The sequence below is a fragment of the Pseudonaja textilis genome, chromosome 18 (genome assembly GCF_049901715.1).
Source record: "Pseudonaja textilis isolate UNSWEBS1 chromosome 18, rPseTex1.2, whole genome shotgun sequence".
NCBI lineage: Eukaryota > Metazoa > Chordata > Lepidosauria > Squamata > Elapidae > Pseudonaja > Pseudonaja textilis.
This window is the reverse complement of record NC_142007.1, coordinates 2,788,949-2,810,131: the sequence shown is the minus strand read 5'-3', so window position 1 is coordinate 2,810,131 and position 21,183 is coordinate 2,788,949. Positions and strand designations below refer to the sequence as shown.

Below are 21,183 nucleotides of genomic sequence, written 5' to 3'. Positions count from 1 at the left end.
ACATAATCTTCCTTCAGGAAGGAAGTCCGTTGAGGAATGTATTTTAATTGAATTCTCCCAGGACTATACTTCATGCTGATATTTGGAATAAAGGACAGTTCTCCTGAGTATGAAGTCTTCTGCAACATTTCAAATCTTCCTTAACCGTTCTTCACTCCCGTACGTTGAGAAGTGTCCACCTCTCTTTTTTTTCACAGGATCTAGCTTGCTGCCATTTAATACTAGTTTTTTTTTAATTACTTTATTGTAGTTGCTTAGTTATGTTTGGTTATTCTTGATTTATTATATACAAACTGAATGTTTCCATATACCCAGTTGATGCTATCTTAACCCAAAATGGGAACGGAATTTTCCATTTTATTATTTGCACCTGAAAATAAGGATGGTGCTTTTTTTCCACCAGAAATTCAGTTACTCGACTGTAAAACATTCGATATTTTTACTTATCAGTAAAAAGCAGAAATTAGGGCAAACGTGGCTCATAATTTATCTTTGAGACATAATGATAAATGTTACCAACACTTTCTGAGATATCCAGTAGACATCTAAAATATAATTCATTCACAAGAGCCTAAAGATCTTGGCCTGGGGGCCTATTTTACAACCTTTCTTGCCACATTTGTTCAGTAAATCACTACAGTTGTTAAATTACTAACACGGTTGTTAAATGAATCAGGCTTTCCCACTGATTTTGCTTGTCAGAATATCCCAAAAAGTGATCACATGACCCCAGGACACTTCAACCGTCATAAATATGAATCGGTTGCCAAGCATCCAAATTTTAACCAAGTGACCTTGGGGATGCTGGATTATAAGTGTGAAAACCAGTCATAAGTTCCTTCTTTCAGTGCTGTTGTAACTTTGAACGGTCACTAAATGAACTGTTGTAAGTCGAGGACTAGCTGTAATGGCATTAGGAAAATGCATGTATCCCTAACGTCTTTCCTTGCATTCAGTGCATTCATTCAGTAGAGCTACCCAATTACATTCTGCGGGATCGTTCCTTTTTGAAATCTCATTTTCATTTACTTATATTTATTTGCCTGTGCACAGATGTTGCATAGTTTCAAAACGTATTTACAATTTCTTGAAGTAGGAAGTTGACAAGGATCTTGACTGAGCTGTATCTGCCTTTTTACAAACACCAAGCGTTTTAAGCATGTATTTACTTAATTTGTGAATTTATCTCTTTCAGGGACATCCTCATCACCAACCTGGGTGCCTCAATGAACTATGATGAACTTTGTGATGAAGTGAGAGAAATGTGCAATTTATCCCAGGAGCAACCAATTACCCTGAAGTGGATTGATAATGAAGGTATTTTCAGGCTTTTTGTAACTGTGGTTTTGGAAAACATTTTTCCCTAAAGCACTTTATGGCGCAGTTAATTATCTGGGCTGAAAAGGAGATATTAAATGGATAACTTTTTATTTCAAAAGCTCTTTCAAACTGTCACTCGATCGGCTGCTTCAGATTAGAGAAATAAAACTGAAGACGTTAAGGCCATACCACATCTCACTTTATTTTGAATTAATAGCCTCAGATGTTCAGACTAGACACAATTTCCCTTTAAACCTTGCCTCATGAGTTGACTGAATTTTACGATGGTTTTGCTGAAAATTGAAAGTTAGCTTTGGTTTTCTAGTTAAACGGTGGTATAACAAACAATGGGTTTGCTTAAACTTTAGAGCATTTGCTTAATTGTTGCCACCAAAAAACACCTGCGATACTGACCAGATTTACAACTTTCATAATATATGACCATAATAGTCAGGCTCCATTATGGTGGGTTGAGTAAAATTCATAATTGTTATGTTGTTTGCTTAAACCATGGTTAGCTTGTTCTTCAGTCAGCAAAGACAATAATATAGAAGGACTGATATATTCAAATTCTGGTGGTTTCTGTCTTCAGTTGTTTCACACTATTCCTTGGGGACCTCACTTTGTGCTTCTCTCTGAATAAGTGACATTAAATTCCATCAATCGTCTGTTGATAATTTGCTTTAGGAAAAGGGTGTTTTCCAAGTAAAGAAGATATAATAACACACTAAACGATCCCGCAGAATGATTGCCATCCTTTTAAATGTTTGCTCTGCTAATTAGAGGGAAAAATTGTGACTGAGGGAATGAATAGCCAGCTCTATTCTGCTATCCTGATTTTCAGTGTTTTGTTTTTATGCCAGGATGAAATACAGGCTATCATTTCCCCACAGACCTTCCAACGTGTAACAGCTATGAGATGGAGTTACACTCAACGTTTATGAAGGGAAGGGTCTCAGGGTCCCAGAACAATTCTTTTTCAACCACTAAGTGTTCCTTCTCCACTCTTCTGAAATGTGAATTCCCGCGATCTCCAAATTGCACTGTTTGAAAATAAGGGGGTGGGGGGGAAAAGACTTTTTTTAATTGGAGAGTTGCATGCACGGATTGCTTCCATAAATGACGTTCTTTCTTTTTTAAATAGGTGATCCCTGTACCATTTCGTCTCAGATGGAACTAGAAGAAGCCTTCCGTTTGTATTGTCGGTACAGAGACGAAGGGCTTATTATTCATGGCAAGTTTCGAGACTCGTAGTTTAGCTATCGTTTTAAACTGTGTCTCCTCAGATCAGAAATCCTGCTTTGGCTCTTTCCTTCTGTCTTCTTTCTCAAACAAACTCAAAATGCACCTTTGGATTGGTGCTGAACAACAAGATCTGATCTTACCCATTTTACACTTACAACACAATCCTGTCTACCTACCGCAACAAATAACCAGAAGATGTGCTTTGTTGTCTCTTTGATACCCAAGCCACTGGTGAAATTTCTTTTCTCTGTTCCAGCTCTGGAACATTTTCCTAAGAAGACCTTTCTTGCTATTAATGCCTCTTTCAGGACTTACTTGGTGAAGATGGTCACTTTGCGGGGAGGGCCTTTACCATAGGAGTCTCTTGCCTATTTTAACCAAGTCACTCTTTTACGGCCGTTAAAATGCTTGTTAATTGTCACTGGCGTGTTTCATTGCAATTTTCTTGTCTAACAACTTTGTGTTTTGATCTTAGGAGCCATGTAACACTTTGATCAAGCAGAACTGGTGTATAAGTGTCTTAAATGATAAAATAAATGAGATGCAGTTATAATTACAAGCTGTTTGTTCCAAAAAAACAACAACCACCCTCACCCAAAATCATAGGAATTTATCTTCTGCAGCTTCTTAAGTGTATTGTTCTGATTTGAATTTATGCTTCTTGTATGAGAATACTCCTTGCTCATCTTTTCCTCTTTACAAGGACTGTTTTCACCGCCAATAACTCCTTTTGTGCATGTTGCTTTAGTGCACCCTGAGCCTGACTTTCCTTTCAGTAATAGGTGTCTGCAAAGAATTCTCCTATTTTTAGAGTCTCACTTTTGTGATTAAGGAAGTAGCCTGTCGCTCGCCGTTTAGTCAAAAGACTGAGTTAGCTAGGAAAGACCCCTCTGCGGGAAATATATATTTATGCTGCGTATTTTATGTTTTGATGCAGTCTTCCCAAGCATTCCAGAAAAACCCGGCATGCGGTGTCCTGGAGAAGATCGTAAGTATTGGGCACAGAATTCGGGGTTTTTAAAAACATTTTGGCGCATCCCGTCCTCTTTTGATTTTCTTTCAAAACCTTTCTGGCCTGCAAAGGAAAAACGCCAATGTAGTTGTGATGCTTTGCTGGGCAGAAATTTTCTCGCAGGTAAATACTATTTAAATAGTGTGTTGTTTTATTCAAATTACCCCAAGGCAATCCATGTCGCAATTGTCTACATTTCTTTCAAGCAGCATTTTTTATTTCACCCTGGGGTGTATGTAGGGCTGCTTTATACCAAGATAGCAAAATTCCAGGAAAAACTTCAGAGAGGTGCATTATTGTGTCTGCATTCTCTGAAGTTCTATTTTATTTATTTTTTGCTCTAAAGAACTGCACATTCTTATTCTAAATCAGTATTAACAGAATGCCTTCCTCTTTATTTGGAGGCCTTATTTTCCCAACTGGATTTATCTCAGTGGCGAAGAATACAAACAGTCTCAAATGTGGAAAGGCAAACAGGCAGTTGCTCATTTCAGAGTCTTTTGCTCCTGATGTAATTAGAAGCAGAAAATTGGGTACACGGTGGCATCTCTGGGAAGGGCCAGAAAAATAAAGATGTTGGTTGCAACTGCGTGATCAGTAAACCATATCCCTTTGTACATAGATGTGATGTTGATCTGTGTACAGGCAGTACTCGACCTATAACCACAACTGAATCCCAAATCTCTGCTGCAAGTGAGAGTTGTTAACTGAATTTTGCCCCATTTTAAATACTTAAATACGCCTAAATCATTATCGCTCGTGTAGGGCTCTAATAGCAGTTGCCGTGTGGTGGATAGGTCTCTTCACTTGGACCATTGCTAATATTGCATTGAGCTAGGTCAGCGATCTCCAACCATGGTGACTTGAAGACTTGTGGACTTCAACTCCCAGAAATCTCCAGCCAGCATGGCTGTGTGAGGAATTCTGGGAGTTGAAGTCCACAAATCTTACAGTTGCTAAGTCTGGAGACCTCTGAACTAGGTGTCCAATTTGGGTTGAAACTGAGACCCACCATTGCATGAACCTTGATTGGGTTGAGGTCTACCTCCATTGTCTGACTGCTTTGATGCTACATTCAAATTATCTTGATTTAGCCCTCTGAAATGAGAAATTTGCAACTTTATATGGTAAAACTATTATGGTTTTCTCTATAAGCATGTGCCATGTGCCCCCCCCCCCCAAAATGGAGGTGCACTCCTACAGAGCCAAGCTATCTTAGGCCATCTTGGTGTGATTTTTGTCTTTTAACAGGTCCTTGTCTTGTGACCGTTTGTAAGATAAACCCCTAAGGTCCATATTTTGCAAGAGACGCATAGCGGAGAGATCCTTGCCTCAGTAGGTCTTTATTGAAAGGGTTATATAATAATAAATGGCTTTTACAGCTTTGTCCTTGCAGAACATGCCATATACTTTGAATCTTTACAGTATTGGTGATGGTAGCTGGAGAAATGTTTTTGTGCTCAGCTCAGAAATAAATGGAAGGAAACAACCCCAGCAGCTAAATGTAAAACATGCCTCTCTACATCCAAGAGCTACATTGATTTAAAACACTGGCCGCTACAGTTTTGTGGTTTGTTACAAGCCATTGTTTCCACTGTGGGGGTCAAAGCCCAACAAAATTCAGCTTTTTCGCACAAATACAGATAGTCTTCAACTTAAGCGACCCCAATTAACATTCCTGTTACTAAGTGAGACCAGTTTTGCCCTATTTCACGATCTTTTTCACCACGGTTGTTAAGCAAATCTGGCTTCCCCCATTGACTTCGTTTGCTAGAACATCCTTAAAAAGGGATTGCGTGACCCCGGGACACGGCCACCGTCGTAAATACGAGTCAGTTGCCAAGCGTCTGAATTGAGATCACGTGACTGTGGGGATGCTGCAAAGTGTCAGCGTTCCAGCAAACCTCCATCCCAATCAGTAACTCCGAGATGAGCATAATCTCAAAAGTAACCTTCATTAGAATAGCACCTGGCCCACCTGTGGAATCTCGAAACTAGAAGTTTCCCCGATTTCCCACAATGTCCCAAACTACAATCCATCTCCCTTTTCTCCCATCATCATATCACATGGACTAATCCGCCCCAGTGTAAGTTCCTTTTTCTTTGCTGCGTCACGCTTAACAACCTTGAACTAAGAAAAGAATTTTGTTTTGTCTACTTGGAACTACTCGGCCGGAATCACCCCTCTCCCACTTTCTCAGGCTATGTGGCAGCCGTTTCCAAAGCGGACACCAAGTTGTAACTGTGAAAAACGGTTGCAATTCGCTGTTTCAGTGCTGTTGTAAACGGTCACTACTAAACCAACTCTTGTGAGACTTGAACCACTGTAATCACACTAGCCGCAGCTTTTGGCCTAACTTCAGCGTATCGGTAGTTTAAAAGATTCATTTCCAGGTAGAGCAAGGTTCTCCACCACTACAGAGCAGGCCTAAATAACCTTTGGGGTGCCCTTTAATTTAGCAAAAAAAAAAAAACAACGGTGCAGTGATCCAAAGGAAGTGGCTTGATTTTGAGGAGATCTGGTTTTTTAAACATCCAGTCAGCCTGTTGTAGCTGTGGTGCTACCAGTTGGATGCGTGTCTTGCCACAGAATGGTGAGGGATTGTGGCACAATGGTGGTGCTGGGGAAAAGAATCAGATCTGTAAAGAGTTGACCCACCTGTCCCTAGAGCTGAACCTGTGGCCACAACGATCAGCTACACTTATTAAAGATATCTCCATGGCATTATCTCACAAAGTCGCTTGATTTGACAGTCCCATTATAAATTATGGATTTGTATAGATTAGTGTAACTCGCTTGACCTAATTCTTCACTGATATGTGTAGGGAGCATGCTCCCCTGCTGTTTCAGTGGTCAGCCTGAATTACACATGAAATACTTGACTGCTGTAGAGAAGACAAGTTGATAAATGTATTGGAGATGCACTAAATTAATACCGTGTATTTCATCTTCCTCTGATTCCGAAAAAGGTGTCTGTACTCAGGAATCAACGTTAATTAATGGCATTAATTTCCGACTATTAGCAGCTAATATCTGCAGCAGTTGTGTGTAAATCAGTTTGTTTCCATTTATGTCACCATTAGAGGCTTTTAAACCTCCAAATAATTTCCTTCTGTATGCCCTGTGTATCTGTCTATAGAATAGTTTGTGCTCCATCGTTCTGCTATAATTCCCACTAAAAATAACTCGGGTAAAGCTTGTTTTAATTGATCCTAAAATTCTCACTCATTCCTCCTGTCTGGTTGTTTACAGTGTGAGCCATATTTAAATTTCTCTGCCTGGAAATTATTTTGGGAGACCGGAGCGAGAAATTTCAATTCTACCGTTTCCCTCAAAATAGGCTGCCACTTAAATTAGCAATCTGTTACTTAGTACATGCTAATTTTCTACAATGGCACGAAAATATGGACATTCTGGAATGAATCGAACAGACAGTATGTGGTTAATTGTCCCTCCTCTCTTTATCATGAAAGGAGATTTTGTTTGTATTAGGCTGTTACACAATACTTACATTTACTGCTGTGTGAAGTAAACACTCTTTTGTGGGTTGCCATTTTTTTAAGGGATCACTTCCTCCAAAATGTATTGCAGACTATTTGAATTCACATCATTTCCTCGTGTGATTATTTTTTTAAAATTCTCAGTAGGGATTTTCTTTCGATAGGACTGCGTGGCAAATGACACAACTCTTTTTTGAGTATAGGTATGACCACAATTCACCCCAAGATTTCTGTTGTTAAGTGAGGCAGAGGTTGAGTGAACTTGTGCCGTGCCCCATTTTTCTTGCCACCGTTGTTCAGCGAATCACTGCTCCGTCCCACAGTTGTTAAGTGAATCTTAAGCTTCCCCGTTGACTTTGCTTGTCAGAAGGTCGCAAAAGGAGAAATCACGTGACCCTGCAGCCGTCATAAATGCAAATCATTTCAGCCAAGCGCCTGAATTTTGATCACGTGACCATGCTGCGATGGTCGTAAGTGTGTGAAAAACAGCCATAAGTCACTTTTTTCTGTGCCGCCGTGTCTCAAAACTTTACGAATTGCCTTGTCCTTCTGAAACTCTTAAAAAGGGCGTTTTATTCTTGTTTGGGGGGTGGGGGCTTTCTTTGTGCCCTTGGGCAATACAGTGTAGTCCATGGTCATAAGTGTGAAGAACAGTCACAAGCCCGTTTTGAGTGCCGTCTCTAAACGAACCGCCATAAGCCGGGGACTACCTGTACATTTGCAGCAGTGTCATTTTCAAGCAAAGCAGACTTCCCAGTTGCTCGTTCACACACACACACACACACACACACACGCGTGCCCGCACACCCCCAACAACAACAACGAAACCCCTCCCTGGGAATCCTCCCTCTATTCCCTCCCCTCCACTTCCTGTTTGTCTTCACAAGTGGGAAAAGGAGCTTCTCCCTCCCCCAGAATTTTGTGGTGCACAAGTTCCCTTCATTCATCGGAGTGGATGGCGATAAGGGCGCAGGGGAGGAATTACACCGCCTGGTTTTTTTGCAAGGGGGGGGGGAGGCCCTTCCTGGGGGTGGTTGCTTGATTCTGCAATCAAAATCCAATCCAAAATCCCAATCTCTTTAGGGGGCCTAAGAGCCACGGGAGTTAGGCTGAACGCCTGGAAACCTGCCATCCCACGGCGTTTAAAGTACATGCAGTATTTTATCTGGGTTTTTTTAAAAAAAATTTATTTTACGGCAAACACCCCTGGTGATGCTTTCCCTTCTGGGCATTAGAGAGGGAATAAAAATTGCTCCTTAAACAGTCTTGCTTCCAGATTCCATCCTCAGCTGGCTCTATAACCTGGTCTTCTTAGAACCCGATCAGTTCTCCTCCTTCCCTCCCTCCCTCTCTCCCCCTCTCTCCCCCTCTTCCAGGACCCTTGCCAACGTACCCTTCCCTCCGTAACATTTGGGGGAAACCGAGTCAAGGGCTGCTTTTTTTCTCTCCTTTCTCACCTCCCCAGCATCCATGCCGCGTTTTAGTTTGTGCCTCGTCTGCCAGCAAGAGCCTCCCAAGGGGGCCAGTCCAACCCGTGCCTGGATACATGAGGCAGAGATGTGAAAGACCAGGATAACCAGCCTTCCATTAAATATTGGCGCTTAATATTTTGGCTTCTTTCGCCCCCTCCACCCTTATTCCTTTTTTTTTTGGTTTGTTTGTTTGTTTGAGTGGCGGGGGGGCGGGGGGGCTTTCTTGCAGCAACCAAGCAGCAGCAGCAATGAATTAGCTGGCAAGCAGAGTCTGGCATCATCCTTTACTGCATTATAAAGCATAACAAATTACATGCGGAGGAAGGAAAGGACTAAAACCCAGTGAGTAAAGCTTCCAACCCCCCCCCCCCACCCCCCCCCCCTTTCAATTTCCTGTCTTTTTACTGCAATTGTTAGGGCGATGCAGTCGGTCTGGGCACGCAGGGCGAGGGATTGTAGCAGCGGCGGCGGCGGCGGCAGCACCGGGCATGTGTTGGGGTGGGCCAGTCCACCTTGCCCATCGCCGTGGTTGCAACCCGCAGGGATCTCTCGCCGCCGCCGCCGCTCTTGGGATGTGGCTGAGACCGCTCTGAGAAAGGCAGGGAGGGTTTGCCCTGGAAAAGACGTGCTCTCGCCAGGTGACGGGCTTTGGGGAGGGGGGAAGGGAGGGGGAGAGACCAGACAGAGGCGTCTGCGGAGGGATGCTGCTCGTCGGGACCGATGAAGGAGATGTACCCCAAGAAACCTGACGGTACGTCCGCCTGCGTCCGCGGCCTGCTTTATGGCGAGGAGGGGAGGGGATGGTCGCCCTCTGTTTGGATTTCTGACATATTTTCCGAAGCCGCCTCGGGAAAGAGCCGGGCACGTTTCCCCCGCCAGCGTCCAGGAGAATAGGATGGTACTGCATTGCTACATCAGGCGACATCGATCCGTTGAATGGGCAAATTGGATTTTGTGCAGGAGAGCCGGGGCTCACCCCTGGTCATTTTTTAATCCGGCTTTTTATTCCCTTTATTTTATTTTATTTTCTCCCCAGCCTAGAAACTGAAGAGAAGATGCTTTTGGTTGCTGTTATTGTTGTTGCTGTGTACCAGGGCTTTTCTTATTCATGCCCTTTTTAGAGAGAGGGTTCCTTGGATGTGATTGGGGGGGCATCTAATTGGAGTCTTGGGCCTGTTTATTTTATTTTCGCGTCTGACTTGCTTTGTCCGATACAGGTTTAATGTTTGATATTAGTCTCCGCTGACAATCTGTGTGTCCCTTTTGCCAGATTGCTTGGAGTGCAAAGGAAATCGTAACTCCTTGCGTGGTTTTCTGGTGCTTAGACATTATTTTCCCAAGGGACCATCGGTTGTATCTTACAGAGAATGCTACGCATTGTTATCTCAAGGAAGAAAGTAATAGTATGGTCCAGTACGTGAATTGTCTCTCCGTTCCTGGCCTGTAAACACTGTGTGACTCACAGCTTTCCCCTTCAATTGTTGCCGTATTAGCAGCCATGCTTAGGTTATTCCGAGCACGTGAACGAAGAGAAGGAGTGTGAGAGATGATGAGGCAACTCTGGTGATAGCAGCTTTGCTTGCAGAGAGTAAACCTTTTGTACTACAACTAGGAAAGCAAAGTGTGGGGATCGGTTTGTGTGTGTGTGGGGGGAGGGCGGTGAGGGAAATTGAAGCGGCGCCTTTCTGAAAATATAAATAAATTTGCCGGCCTGTATTTGCAGCTATTCAGGGCTTCCAATTCCAAGTCTGCTTTCCCCGTCATTGAAACAGACTCTGTATTTTGGAAGAGAAAACGCAGGCCTTTAATAGGATCATTTCCATCCGATGTTTGTGGTTACCTAGTTGGAAGCATTTATGTTTGGGGCAACAGCGGGGAAAAAAACTGTCATTCTTTCTTTCTTTCTTTCTTTCTTTCTTTCTTTCTTTCTTTCTTTCTTTCTTTCTTTCTTTCTTTCTTTCTTTCTTTCTTTCTTTCTTTCCCCGCCCTCCCCTCCCCAAACAACGTGGATTTCTTCCCTAAGGAAATCTGCTTTTGAAACCTTAAGGGCTTTTAGAAATGATCTTTATTTATTTATTAATTACATTTATACGATCTGAGTATGATTTTGCTGTTTATAAAGAAGTGGGGGGAAAATAGCACCATTCGAGCCCAACCTTTTTGGACTCCGGAATGTGCATGGTTGGTTCTTGAAAGGGCTCTTGTTGGCCCTGAATTCTCAAGAGGGCACATCTTTTTTTACACTTTGGACTTGGAGCAATGATACGGAGGCTGCAGGGTTATTTCTAGCATTGGGGTGTGGTTTGTATAATCACCACCACATATAATTAGGCGTGGAGGCTGTGTAATTGTTTTCTTTTTTTCTAATTCCAAGCATGTTAGCTCTGCCTCTTAAGGCCCAAGGTGTAAATAACTTCTTCTGATTTGTAAATATTTTAACTTCAATCAGCATGGGAATGGTTTCCAAGCCTGGTTAGAGTGAAATGAGTTGTGCTAACTATGATCAACTTTGAGGGGTCTTTGGTGCTCTCTGAGCTTTTCTTGCAGATGTTTCATTACCCAACTAGGTAACATCATCAGTGCTAGTATGGAATGGGGTTTGTTCTCAGTTTATATTCTGATGGCTTGTCTGTCTGTGTGGTAGGGGAGGTTGAGATTCTTTGATTGGTCTGTTTAGTGATGGCTCTTTGGCAGTTCCTTGATTGGGGTATTGCTTGCTTAATTGTTGGTCTGAAGTTAACCTTGGAGTTAATATATGCTGATCGGCGTTCTGATTACCGGTAGAGAATTGCTGGAGTCTTTTTTTTCTCCTCTTCTGGGCTGTTTGATTGTCTCTTTTGCATAGTCTATAGATGTTGTTGATGTCTATGTGTCTGTTGATGGCTGATTTGTCAAGAGTGCCAGGCTTCTAGGGTCAACTTTGCTGTGGAGGAATTGGTTTCCTTAGGAAATTTCATCTCCACTTTTCACTGACGGAGCAGGTCATTGAGATCCCTATGAATGGCAATCCACATAGGCGTCCGAAATCCTCCATCTTTTGAATGAGGGTTAAGTAAACAGGATTATGACATCCGTGTTGCGTTGTGTGGGTGACGCTTGTGTCCCCATCCGAGCTTCCAAGCCAGCTCCGTTAAAGATTATACAGCCCTCTTGTGTTTATGTTGCTATTGTTTCTTGAATGCTCTTTTGTCAAATTGGATCACAACTGGCTGGCCTGCCCGTTAGTTCGGATGGCAGTTATGCTGAATCTGCTCCTAAGTTAAAAAAAAAAAAAGTACATTTTTCCTTTACGTGCAGAAGAATCAGGAACAAAACGGGAATCTCAAGGTTGCTTTCGTAGTCAAAAGAGCAAACCTGATTTTACTTCAACTTACATGGTTTGGGGAGTTTTGGAAGATTGCCAGGAGAATCAAAGGCAACGGGGGGAGATCTGAGCTTCACTGAATTGGAAAAAATAGATGTGAAATACCTATTGTTCAAAAGTGTGGCCTTTAAACCCGCCTGTCTCTAATTGTTGCTTCTTTCGAAAGTGTCCCAGGAGTCAGCATCTAATCCAGGTGGTTGATGTAACAAGTAAGGTGCACAGCATGGCTGCAGCTCTGTTGATGTAAGAGATTAAGAGTTATTACTTTGGGATAATATCTTGGTCTTTTGTTACCCCAAGAAGAAGGAACTTGGCCATTCAACAGGCTTTCCTGCATGAGGTTAATTGTCTCTTGAGATGAGCAAACAAGAATTGTGCAGTTAGGTGTGGCTGTTAACATATGTATTAAAACAAAGGCAACTGTTGTGATAGGATGTAAAAGTGTGGGTAATTGTGAGCATGAAAGAGTACTAGAACTTGGAAGTGGAAATAAAGGATATTAAATTGAATATATTTGGATAAGCAGACAGGGAGCGACAGACATAAGTCACTTTAAATTAGATGATTACATGATTCAAGACTTTTAGGCCATAGAAAGGAACGTTAAGACAGCAACGTTAAGAAGTCATTGCCCAGTAATCAGAGGATCATATCTATTAAACTGAAGCGATGGATATACATTCAACATCATTGATACATACTATAGATGTAGTATCAGGAATTGTATAGCAAATCGAAAGAGGTGGAAATTGCAACATCAAGAGTACACTACTAATTTGTGATTGAAATGAAGGCGTGCATTGGACAAATGCAATAATGTTGGAAATAATAGAATTTTGAAAAGACAATTTTTCATTTATTGCTCATTTCTGCTTCAAACTATCCGTGGACATCTGCAGGTATCTAATATAGAAAAAGAAAATATACAGTGGAAAAATGCAATCCAGCAACTGCTTGCAGATTATGGAACACAACCTGATTGTGTTAAAACACACAGAAAATAAAATAGGTGTGAAAGATTTGACCTCTAAAACACGCAGTCAGAATATCAGGTCCCCATAAGAAACAGATTCATCATCCATAGCTTATGCGAGAGAGAAACTGGGAAGCTAAGAAAGAGATAACAGGCAGGAAATCTAAACGGAGAGGGTGGGAAGGTCCTAAAATTTCAAAGAGGAAAAGATCCAATAGAATAAGCTTTTCATAATTGCTGAAGAAAGTTGGTAGGCCTTGAATGATAAGAAGATTACACAGTGACTAAATGCAGACTTCTGGTGTAAAGCCAGGAGAAGACACAACAGCTAATTCAAGGACATAATCAGGGAAAGAAAGTGGAGATAAGAGATTAGAAACATGAAAACGTACAGGTGAAGCTAGCAATATTCTAGAATAATCATGAGATTTAACTGTGGCAGCTAAGCTTAAAGGAGAACGGAGTGACTGAAATGCAAATGATAAAATCTGCATTTTGGCCTGGAACATGTCTGTGTCTTTTTCTGTCCTTCCTAAGGAATATCCACACAGCTTTGAGGCCTTTCTGTTCGCTCCTGGACATTATTATCTACTTTCATTCATTCCCATTTAATATACAGACAGAACACAAATAAAGTTTTGCTCCTAAGTAGGATTAAATGCTGGTTTTAGTCTCAGCACTGGCTTAATCTAGAGCTGGCAAGTGAGAGAAAAAAAAGGTCTGTGAAGAAGGCCTTCCCATGGTCTTGAACAGGGATCTCCAAATTCGGCAACTAAGACTTGTGGACTTCAACTCCCAGAATTCCCCTGCCAGTGCTGGCTGAGGAATTCTGGGAGTTGAAGTCCACAAGTCTTAAAAGTTGCCAAGTTTGGAGAGCCCTGATTTTGAATAAGGAAAAAAAAAGTATTTTCATTACCCCTGTAAACTGAGAAGTCTGTTAAAAATAACCATGCTTGGGACTTCAGGTTAACAGCCATGGTAATAAAGTAGCCTTTATTAGTTCAGTTCTTACTAGGAAGTCTTTTAATTCACCATGTCAATTTTTTTTCCAGTGAAAACAAGTGACAATTTTTCCTGCTGTTTACCTAAGGCTCCAACCGGGGTGGTTAACTTATTTGGTTGAGACTGAGGATGTGAATGTGGAGAGACTGACTCATCCTCGCGGAGTTTCTGAAAACTCCCAAAAGTACTTCTAATTTAATATTGAAATTTGTTAGCCAACATATGCATTACAAAGTCCATTTGTTGTGGAGTGCTCTATTAAAGGCCAAAATTGCGTGTCATATGACAAGAGCAAATTTGACATCCATGTATATTCTACTGGGCTGTGTCTTGAGGTGGGGCCAATTGTAATCTGCAGTTATATCAAGAATGCCATGTGAAACCGTAGATAAGAATGCTAACTTATCAACCAAGATACAGTGCATACATTGAACTAAGAGCTATGTTGGGAAATACCAAGCAACCTGTCTATAAAGCCTGTCGCTTTGGGTGTCAAAATTTGCGCTTCGATCAGTGAACATGGTGGCCTTCAGGACAATACTTGTAATCCTCAGCTTATGACTGCAATTGAGCTCCAAATTTTTATGGCTAAGCGAGACGGTTGTTACGTGAGCTTTGCCCCCATTATACGACCTTCCTTGATACAGTTGTTGAGTGGATCCCTGCAGATGTTAAGTTAGTAACACGGCTGTTAAGTGAATCTGGCTTCCCCATAGATGACTCCCGGGACACTATGACCATCATAAATAAGAACCAATTGCCAAGCATCTGGATTTTGATCACATGACCATGGGGATGCGGCAACGGGTGTAGACGTGAAAAGCAGCCATATGCTACTTTTTCCAGTGCAGTTGTAACTTCGGATGGTCACTAAACGAACTCTTGTAAGGCAAGGACCACCTGTAGAAGAACTGCAGAGAATCAGAATGGCCAACCTGACGATTAGTAATAGAGAGATCCATCCGTCTAAGAAGACCAGATGTGACTCTGTTAAAGGCACGTGATTAATTCCTTGCAGCTCTGAATTGTCTTTAATATTTCCTTCCTGGATAATAAAGCATTGACTCTCCGGTGCCCTTTGTACATCACCATCACTTTAGAAGCCACTGTAAAGAATGTTAGAATTCATTTCTATCATCAACATCTGCGGTTCTTGTTCCTCGATCAGCGTAGGAGAGAGAGAGGGATGTAAATGTAAGAAATGGGCAATGATGGTCATTGAAGAAGGTGGAGAAGAAAGTACTGTATCTCTAGCTAATCACTTCTTTGTGTCAGGATTCTGGCAGTTACCCCAATTGAGTCTTGAGCCAAACTTCCAAAACTTTAAAAGGATTTATTGGGAGTTAACATGTCCGGCACTGCCTGCGTGCAGCTGACTCTGAGACACATCATTCATTGTCATCCTTGACCCTGGTTTTCCCCCACCCCTCTGGGTGTATCATAATTCATATTCTCCAACGGGACACATCCATAGCCCAGAGTCATCAATCATGTTCTTCAGTTAGAATTTTGCACGGCAGAAACTTCAGTCACCTAGTTACTATCTTTGAAAACATTTATGGAATGCAGCTTTGGTTTCCAAGCAAACCCCTTCCCCCTCCCTCCCTTTCTGTTGGCAACTCTAAAAGGACCATAGAAATATTTTATGACTTTGAAGGCGAAGCAACCATGTTGGAAGTTAAGCACGTTCCTTGTCCAATGCTTTTCTGGAAGGATGGGATTCTGTTGCATTTCCTTGTGTCTGGCACCATTTGGATTTTGGCCTTTTAACAAAGGTTCTTGACTGATACCCAAGCATAATTTTCCACTTACGATTTCAACTTTCATCCCTGCCTTCTGGGCCAAGCCAAGACATTGTCCAGCCTGAGAGGAAGAACAAAATACCTATTTGCGGCTGTGTATTACTTCCGGCGCTGTCAAGAGAACAGGGCCTTCATGAGCAGTTTGGAGCAGCTCAGATGGTGTGGTAGGCACTATGCGCCTTCCCATGCATTGACACCTCATCCCATCACATGAGAGCGCGGCGGGAGATGGACTTGAAACGTTCACCTCTAACTGGCTGCAAAATTTAGCTGTGCCCCTGTTTTCCAGATGTCTTTAGAAAGAAATTGTCATCCACCGTGGAGATCCCTAGACCTGTCAGCCTTACAATTTTGGAAACCTACTTGAAAGAAGCTCCGATCTTCGTCTATCTGAATATCATTTCAGATTCCCCAAAGCTATTCTGGTCAATATTTTAATGCTGAGAGTTCACACAAATGTAAGAGTTTATTGATTTGCAGATTGTAGTTATTGGAACCGGAAGCGCGGCTGGCATACGTTCTACAAATACTGCGTGGTTTGTGAGCGTCTGTTATAGTTTCAATAACATTTACGGCTTATATTTAGCTTATAAATTCCAATACTCTTCAAGGGAATTTTCAGTTAGTGGTCTGGCAGACATCAGGTTTGAGTGGACTCCCAGATGGATGTTTGAGCTTTATAGCACTTCAAAGTCTCTGACTCTTTCTAAGGCAGCATATCATATGCAAAAGACACAACTGTAACATTATATTCTTCACTGCTCAGCAATTCACAGTAATTGAGCGAAAAGGATACTTCTTAAAAAAAAATTAATTGACGATGTTATCCCGGTGCTGTTGGAGATGAAACATTTCGTGGATTGCCTCCAATCTAGAAAACGCTGGTCGCCTTTTCCTTGCGTTGGCAGTTAAATGCTCTGTACTTAGAATTAACTTTTGATCTGTTGGCCATGTTGCAAAGTATGGGAATTGTATCTGACTGAACTTACTTTTATAACCAGCTTTTTATAACCAAGTCAAGCGATGATAATAAAACCGAACCCTGAGAATATTTGAAGTTATCTAAGAAGTTTCTTCAGCGGGAATGTCACAATATAACCAAGTCCTTGGATGAAATCCTGGAAAGATTAGGATTGTAATACAGGTAGTCCTCTATTTAAAACCATCTGTTCAGTGATCAAGGCTACAACGGCACTGATAAAAGAGACTTACGGCCGTTATGACTGTTGCAGCATCACCATGGTTACATGGTTAAAATTTGGTTCATTCTTACGACGGTTGCAGTGTCCTGGGGTCACGTGATCTCCTTTTGCGACCTTCTGATAATCAAAGTCAGTGTGAAAGCCAGATTCACTTAACAATGGCAGCAATTCACTTAATGATTGTAGCAAGAAAAATGGTGGAATGGGGCAAAACTCACTGAAATGTCTCGCTTAGCAACAGACAAGTTGGGCTCACCTCTGAGCATATGTCGAGGACTGCCTGTACAATTATTATTATTATTTTTGTTTGCATCTCCTTTATTTTCAGAACTTGCTCATGGCACTTCCAGTTATTATGTGCATTCAGGTTTTGAAATATGAAGGATAATGAGAGAAAACAGCAGGAAAATGTCAAGAAGTAAACAGAAATAAAATAGTGAATTATGAAACAGCGGCTTCAAAGCGGTCCCGGGAGAATCAGTTGCATAAGGCCCTCCAAAAAAGCAAAAAAGAAAGAAAGAAACATCGATGGGTGAAAAGCATAAGATTAGTCTTGCATAAATACTATCTCTCAATTCGGGTAATACATAAAATTGAGAGATATTTCTCCTTGGAACTGTTTATATTCAGTAGCTGGTGATACTTGGGCCCCTGAGAACATTCTAGCCTGTAGTGATGGCTGGTCCTTCTGAAGATCGAGATATTTGTTTGGTAGAACTTCAGATGCCTCCAACATGGACACAGAAAAAAGGTACTTTTGAGACCCTGTTGAAATTTCAGATGGATGCTTAAGAGTCTGGGGGATACCTCTCTGGTATCAATTTTAACTTTATTTTTGTAGGCATTTGAATTCTTTTAAGATTGGATATTTATTTTACTGTTTTACTGATTGCTTCATTTATGTTATGATGCAACATGAAGACTTCTGGAATGTTTTCTTGAAAGATTTGAAAGCAAATTAAGAAAAAGTCCCCCCCCCCGCCTTTTCTTTATAAGTAATCCTCAACTTACGACAACAATTGATCTCAAAATTTCCATTGCTAAGTGAGTCATTTGTTAAATGAATTTTGACTCATTTTACAACCGTTCTTGCCACAGTTGTTGAGAGAATCACTGCAGCTGTATACTAGGTGTTTCTGTAAAAACAAATCTTATCTAATCAGCAAAACCCCAAATCAAAGTTTCATTTTTCCCCCTCAGCTCAAGCACAAAATCCCAAAATGGTTTCCAGAGAGAAATGAAATGGTGTTCTTTAACGAAAGCAGTCAATTTAGCCATTTCTGCTAACTCCAGAAATGAGTAAAAGAAAGGTTTGATGAGATGCTAAGTTTATGCCTTGCCTTGCCGTTATTTTTCCTTACAGAAATCCGACAGCAGGATTTCCTGCCATGGCTGGGCTGGTTTTTACTTAGCCTGGAAACGACATGTTAATGAACAGCTTTTAGCAATTTCTGTCTTTTGGTGATAGGAGTAACGTTTATTAGTTTTGGCTTACTCGAGAGAAAACGTGCCCCAGATCCCCATTCAGTCGACTTCTTTCCTGGTTCTCCAAAGAATAAACCAATTTTGTTTACTGAAAAATACAATTCCATCAAGAGAAGTTAAGCGTCTTTTTATGGTGTCGTTTTGCTAGAAGGAGAAAGAACTAAATTAAAATATTTTAACAACGGTGTCTTTCCCTCAAAGTGGTTTTGAAGCTTTCTAGGTGCCTCTTTTCTAATTTGTTCTCTGTTGCCTGTGATGTTGTTTAAGCAGTAAACTGCTTGTGGGAAGATGCATTAGCTTGTCTGGGTTTTTTTTTTTTTTAAATCTTGCAGGTTGGCATACTGATAAGCAGTGACAATTGTCAAGCATTTAACAAGAAGGTTAAGAATTGATAGCGTCTGATTCTTAATGTCTTACGGCCCATTCAAAGCTGTCTTGCCCAATGTTTTATTGACCATGAGAAGAAGTTATTTAGTTGTTGAACTCCACTGTTATAATTCTGGACAGCTAACCTCAACTTTTTTTCAATGCCTGTTAAAATAGCTGTTTCATAAAACACTCCCAGCACAGATAAGCATCCCCTTCTCCTTAATGTATGATTTCAAGGTTGAAGTAGGAAATACAGATACAACCATTAATTAGTGAAAGTTTGAAGTTACCACAGCACTGAAAAGAGTGACTTATGAGTCTTTTCCCATGCTTAACGACAAAAATATCTCCCAAGTTCTTCATGGGCTGACTCCAAGAAAAGATGCGGCTGCCTTAAAAGAGTTGCGGGCCATGTTTGCCTACCTATGCGATCCCTGCGATCTTTTGTTTCCGGAACGTTACCATCAGCTGTCTGCCTTCTCTGCAGAAAGATAAGGTCTCTCTTCCTGCTGTAAGGGAATAAGCGTAAGCAGTGCTGGAAGACAAGGCCTTACGTAACGCATGGGAATTCCCTGCAGGTTGATAAATTCACAGCCAGCAGGAGAACGTTTGATCAGCCAATGTCCCATTTTTAGAAGGCGGTTAGGAAACGTCTCCGGGTTTCGTGGCAGGAAAACCCTTCTACTTGGTAGCAACGTTAACAGATTGCCACTGGTCTGGGATGTTGCCTGAACCCAGCAATTAACCAGCGATAGATTGACAATGGGAGGACTAAAGAGCAATTGATTAGTTCTTAAAGTGGAGCCTTTTTACGGCTGATTCCTGGTTTGCACCTGCAGCTTGTGGTGGCAACCAGAAGTGAAGCTGGAAACTCTTGTGCTGTCATCCCAGGACAGATCCTGCATCCGTGTAGCCCAAGGTTTCTCAACCGTGGCCATTTTAAGACTTGTGGGCTTCAACTCCCAGAATCCCCCAGACAGCAAGCTTCAAAAATACCGGGTTAGCCACTCTTTGCATCTGATGAACGGAGCTGCAGCTCACAAACAGCCTTTGAATAAAATGTAGGCGTTGGAAAAGGGCCACTTTCTGACCATCGACTAACCCAGCTCTCCTTCTGCACTATCACCAAGGCTTGTAGTTTGACTTGAGGCTTTCTTCTTGTTCACTTCTCAGATGTTTCCCTGATGTTTCCCCAGTGCAAAGGTTTGGATGTATTTGTGTACAGTCTATTCAAGTTAACAGGGCTATTAGTACTGGTTTTCCTTCCTTCCTTCCTTCCTTCCTTCCTTCCTTCCTTCCTTCCTTACTTACTTACTTACTTACTTACTTACTTACTTACTTACTTACTTCCTTAAATTTCATTTTAGCTCCACATTTTTTTCAGCTCGCTTTGAAGACTAAAGGCTACTGTTTGGAGCCAACCTTCCATGTGGAGTTATGACTCAGCAGGTATTTTAGAGTGGAAGACTTAATTGTAGGAGGGGTGAGATCTATCGAGCCTGAGTCAGATCTTTGATCTAAAACTCAGTGGTAAGCTTGTTTTGGTCTCGATTTTGAGCATAACTGCATATGTTTTGTGACAGTCTCCTCATAAAACCCACTCTTTTCTTTTTATTGGTCGTGGAGTCTTGTAGCTTGCCTTTTACGTTGCTTGGCAACTGTTGGAAGTTATGATGGGCCCCCCCTTTCATTCCAAAATTCCAATGCCCCCTTCCCCACAGCCGTTTGCAATGTCCCGCAGTAACATAGCTGTGGACGTTCCCCTCCCAAAACAGGCTTTCACTTCTAGTTTTCAAGCAAACATGCCCTGCAGCAAGCAGTGGCTTTGCTTACTGACCACAGCATTCATTTTATGACCACCGCAAATAAAAAAAAGGGGCTTTAAAGTTAGATCAGCCAAATGGGTGACCCGCTTTGCCACTGTAATGGATAGGCTCCATTAGGTCGTAAGTCGAGAACTACCTGTATTTCCTTTCACTGGTGACCTTTTACCACAGACATGCCTGTCAATGGATTAATCTCCCCTTTCTTTTAACCCTTTAATTCAGAACATCTGCCCCTGTCTGGGAAGCTCATTTACAAAGACCGATAAAGCCAATATGGCTGCTGTAGGTATCACCTACAATGGAGCATTCCAGTCCACAATCTTATGCTTTCCTATGCGGTTAACTACCTATACTCTTAAGTTACATCCCTTTAGTGACAAAATCAGCTTCATTTGCAGTAACTAGCATTACAACGTACACTCCCAGTTCTGGAGAGCTCGTGGGACTAAGTTTCAAATTTCAAAGTCAGATTCCAGAATCTCCTTTTATAACTTGTTCAAATCTTTCTTGCTGTTTCGAGACTGAAATGAATTTAATTTTCTTTTCCGCTTGCAATGATCAACAGGTTCATTTCTGGACTGTGTAAATAAATAGCGAATGGTTATCCCAG

The 21,183-nt window shown here is 41.6% G+C and overlaps 1 protein-coding gene across 3 annotated transcripts in view; it reads left to right on the top strand.

Moving 5' to 3' along the window:
• The window catches only part of PRKCZ (protein kinase C zeta), a 52,736-nt gene that overhangs the window by 5,232 nt on the left and 26,321 nt on the right, over positions 1 to 21,183 (top strand). Inside the window, exons 4-6 of one of the 3 annotated variants that reach the window (XM_026715683.2) lie at positions 1,196 to 1,317; positions 2,465 to 2,554; positions 3,503 to 3,553. In XM_026715683.2, the coding sequence (XP_026571468.1) occupies positions 1,196 to 1,317; positions 2,465 to 2,554; positions 3,503 to 3,553 (263 nt within the window). Of the gene's footprint in view, positions 1 to 1,195; positions 1,318 to 2,464; positions 2,555 to 3,502; positions 3,554 to 8,799; positions 8,893 to 9,221; positions 9,302 to 21,183 lie in introns of those variants that run through there. The other 2 variants (XM_087915015.1, XM_087915014.1) reach the window with 2 other exon arrangements.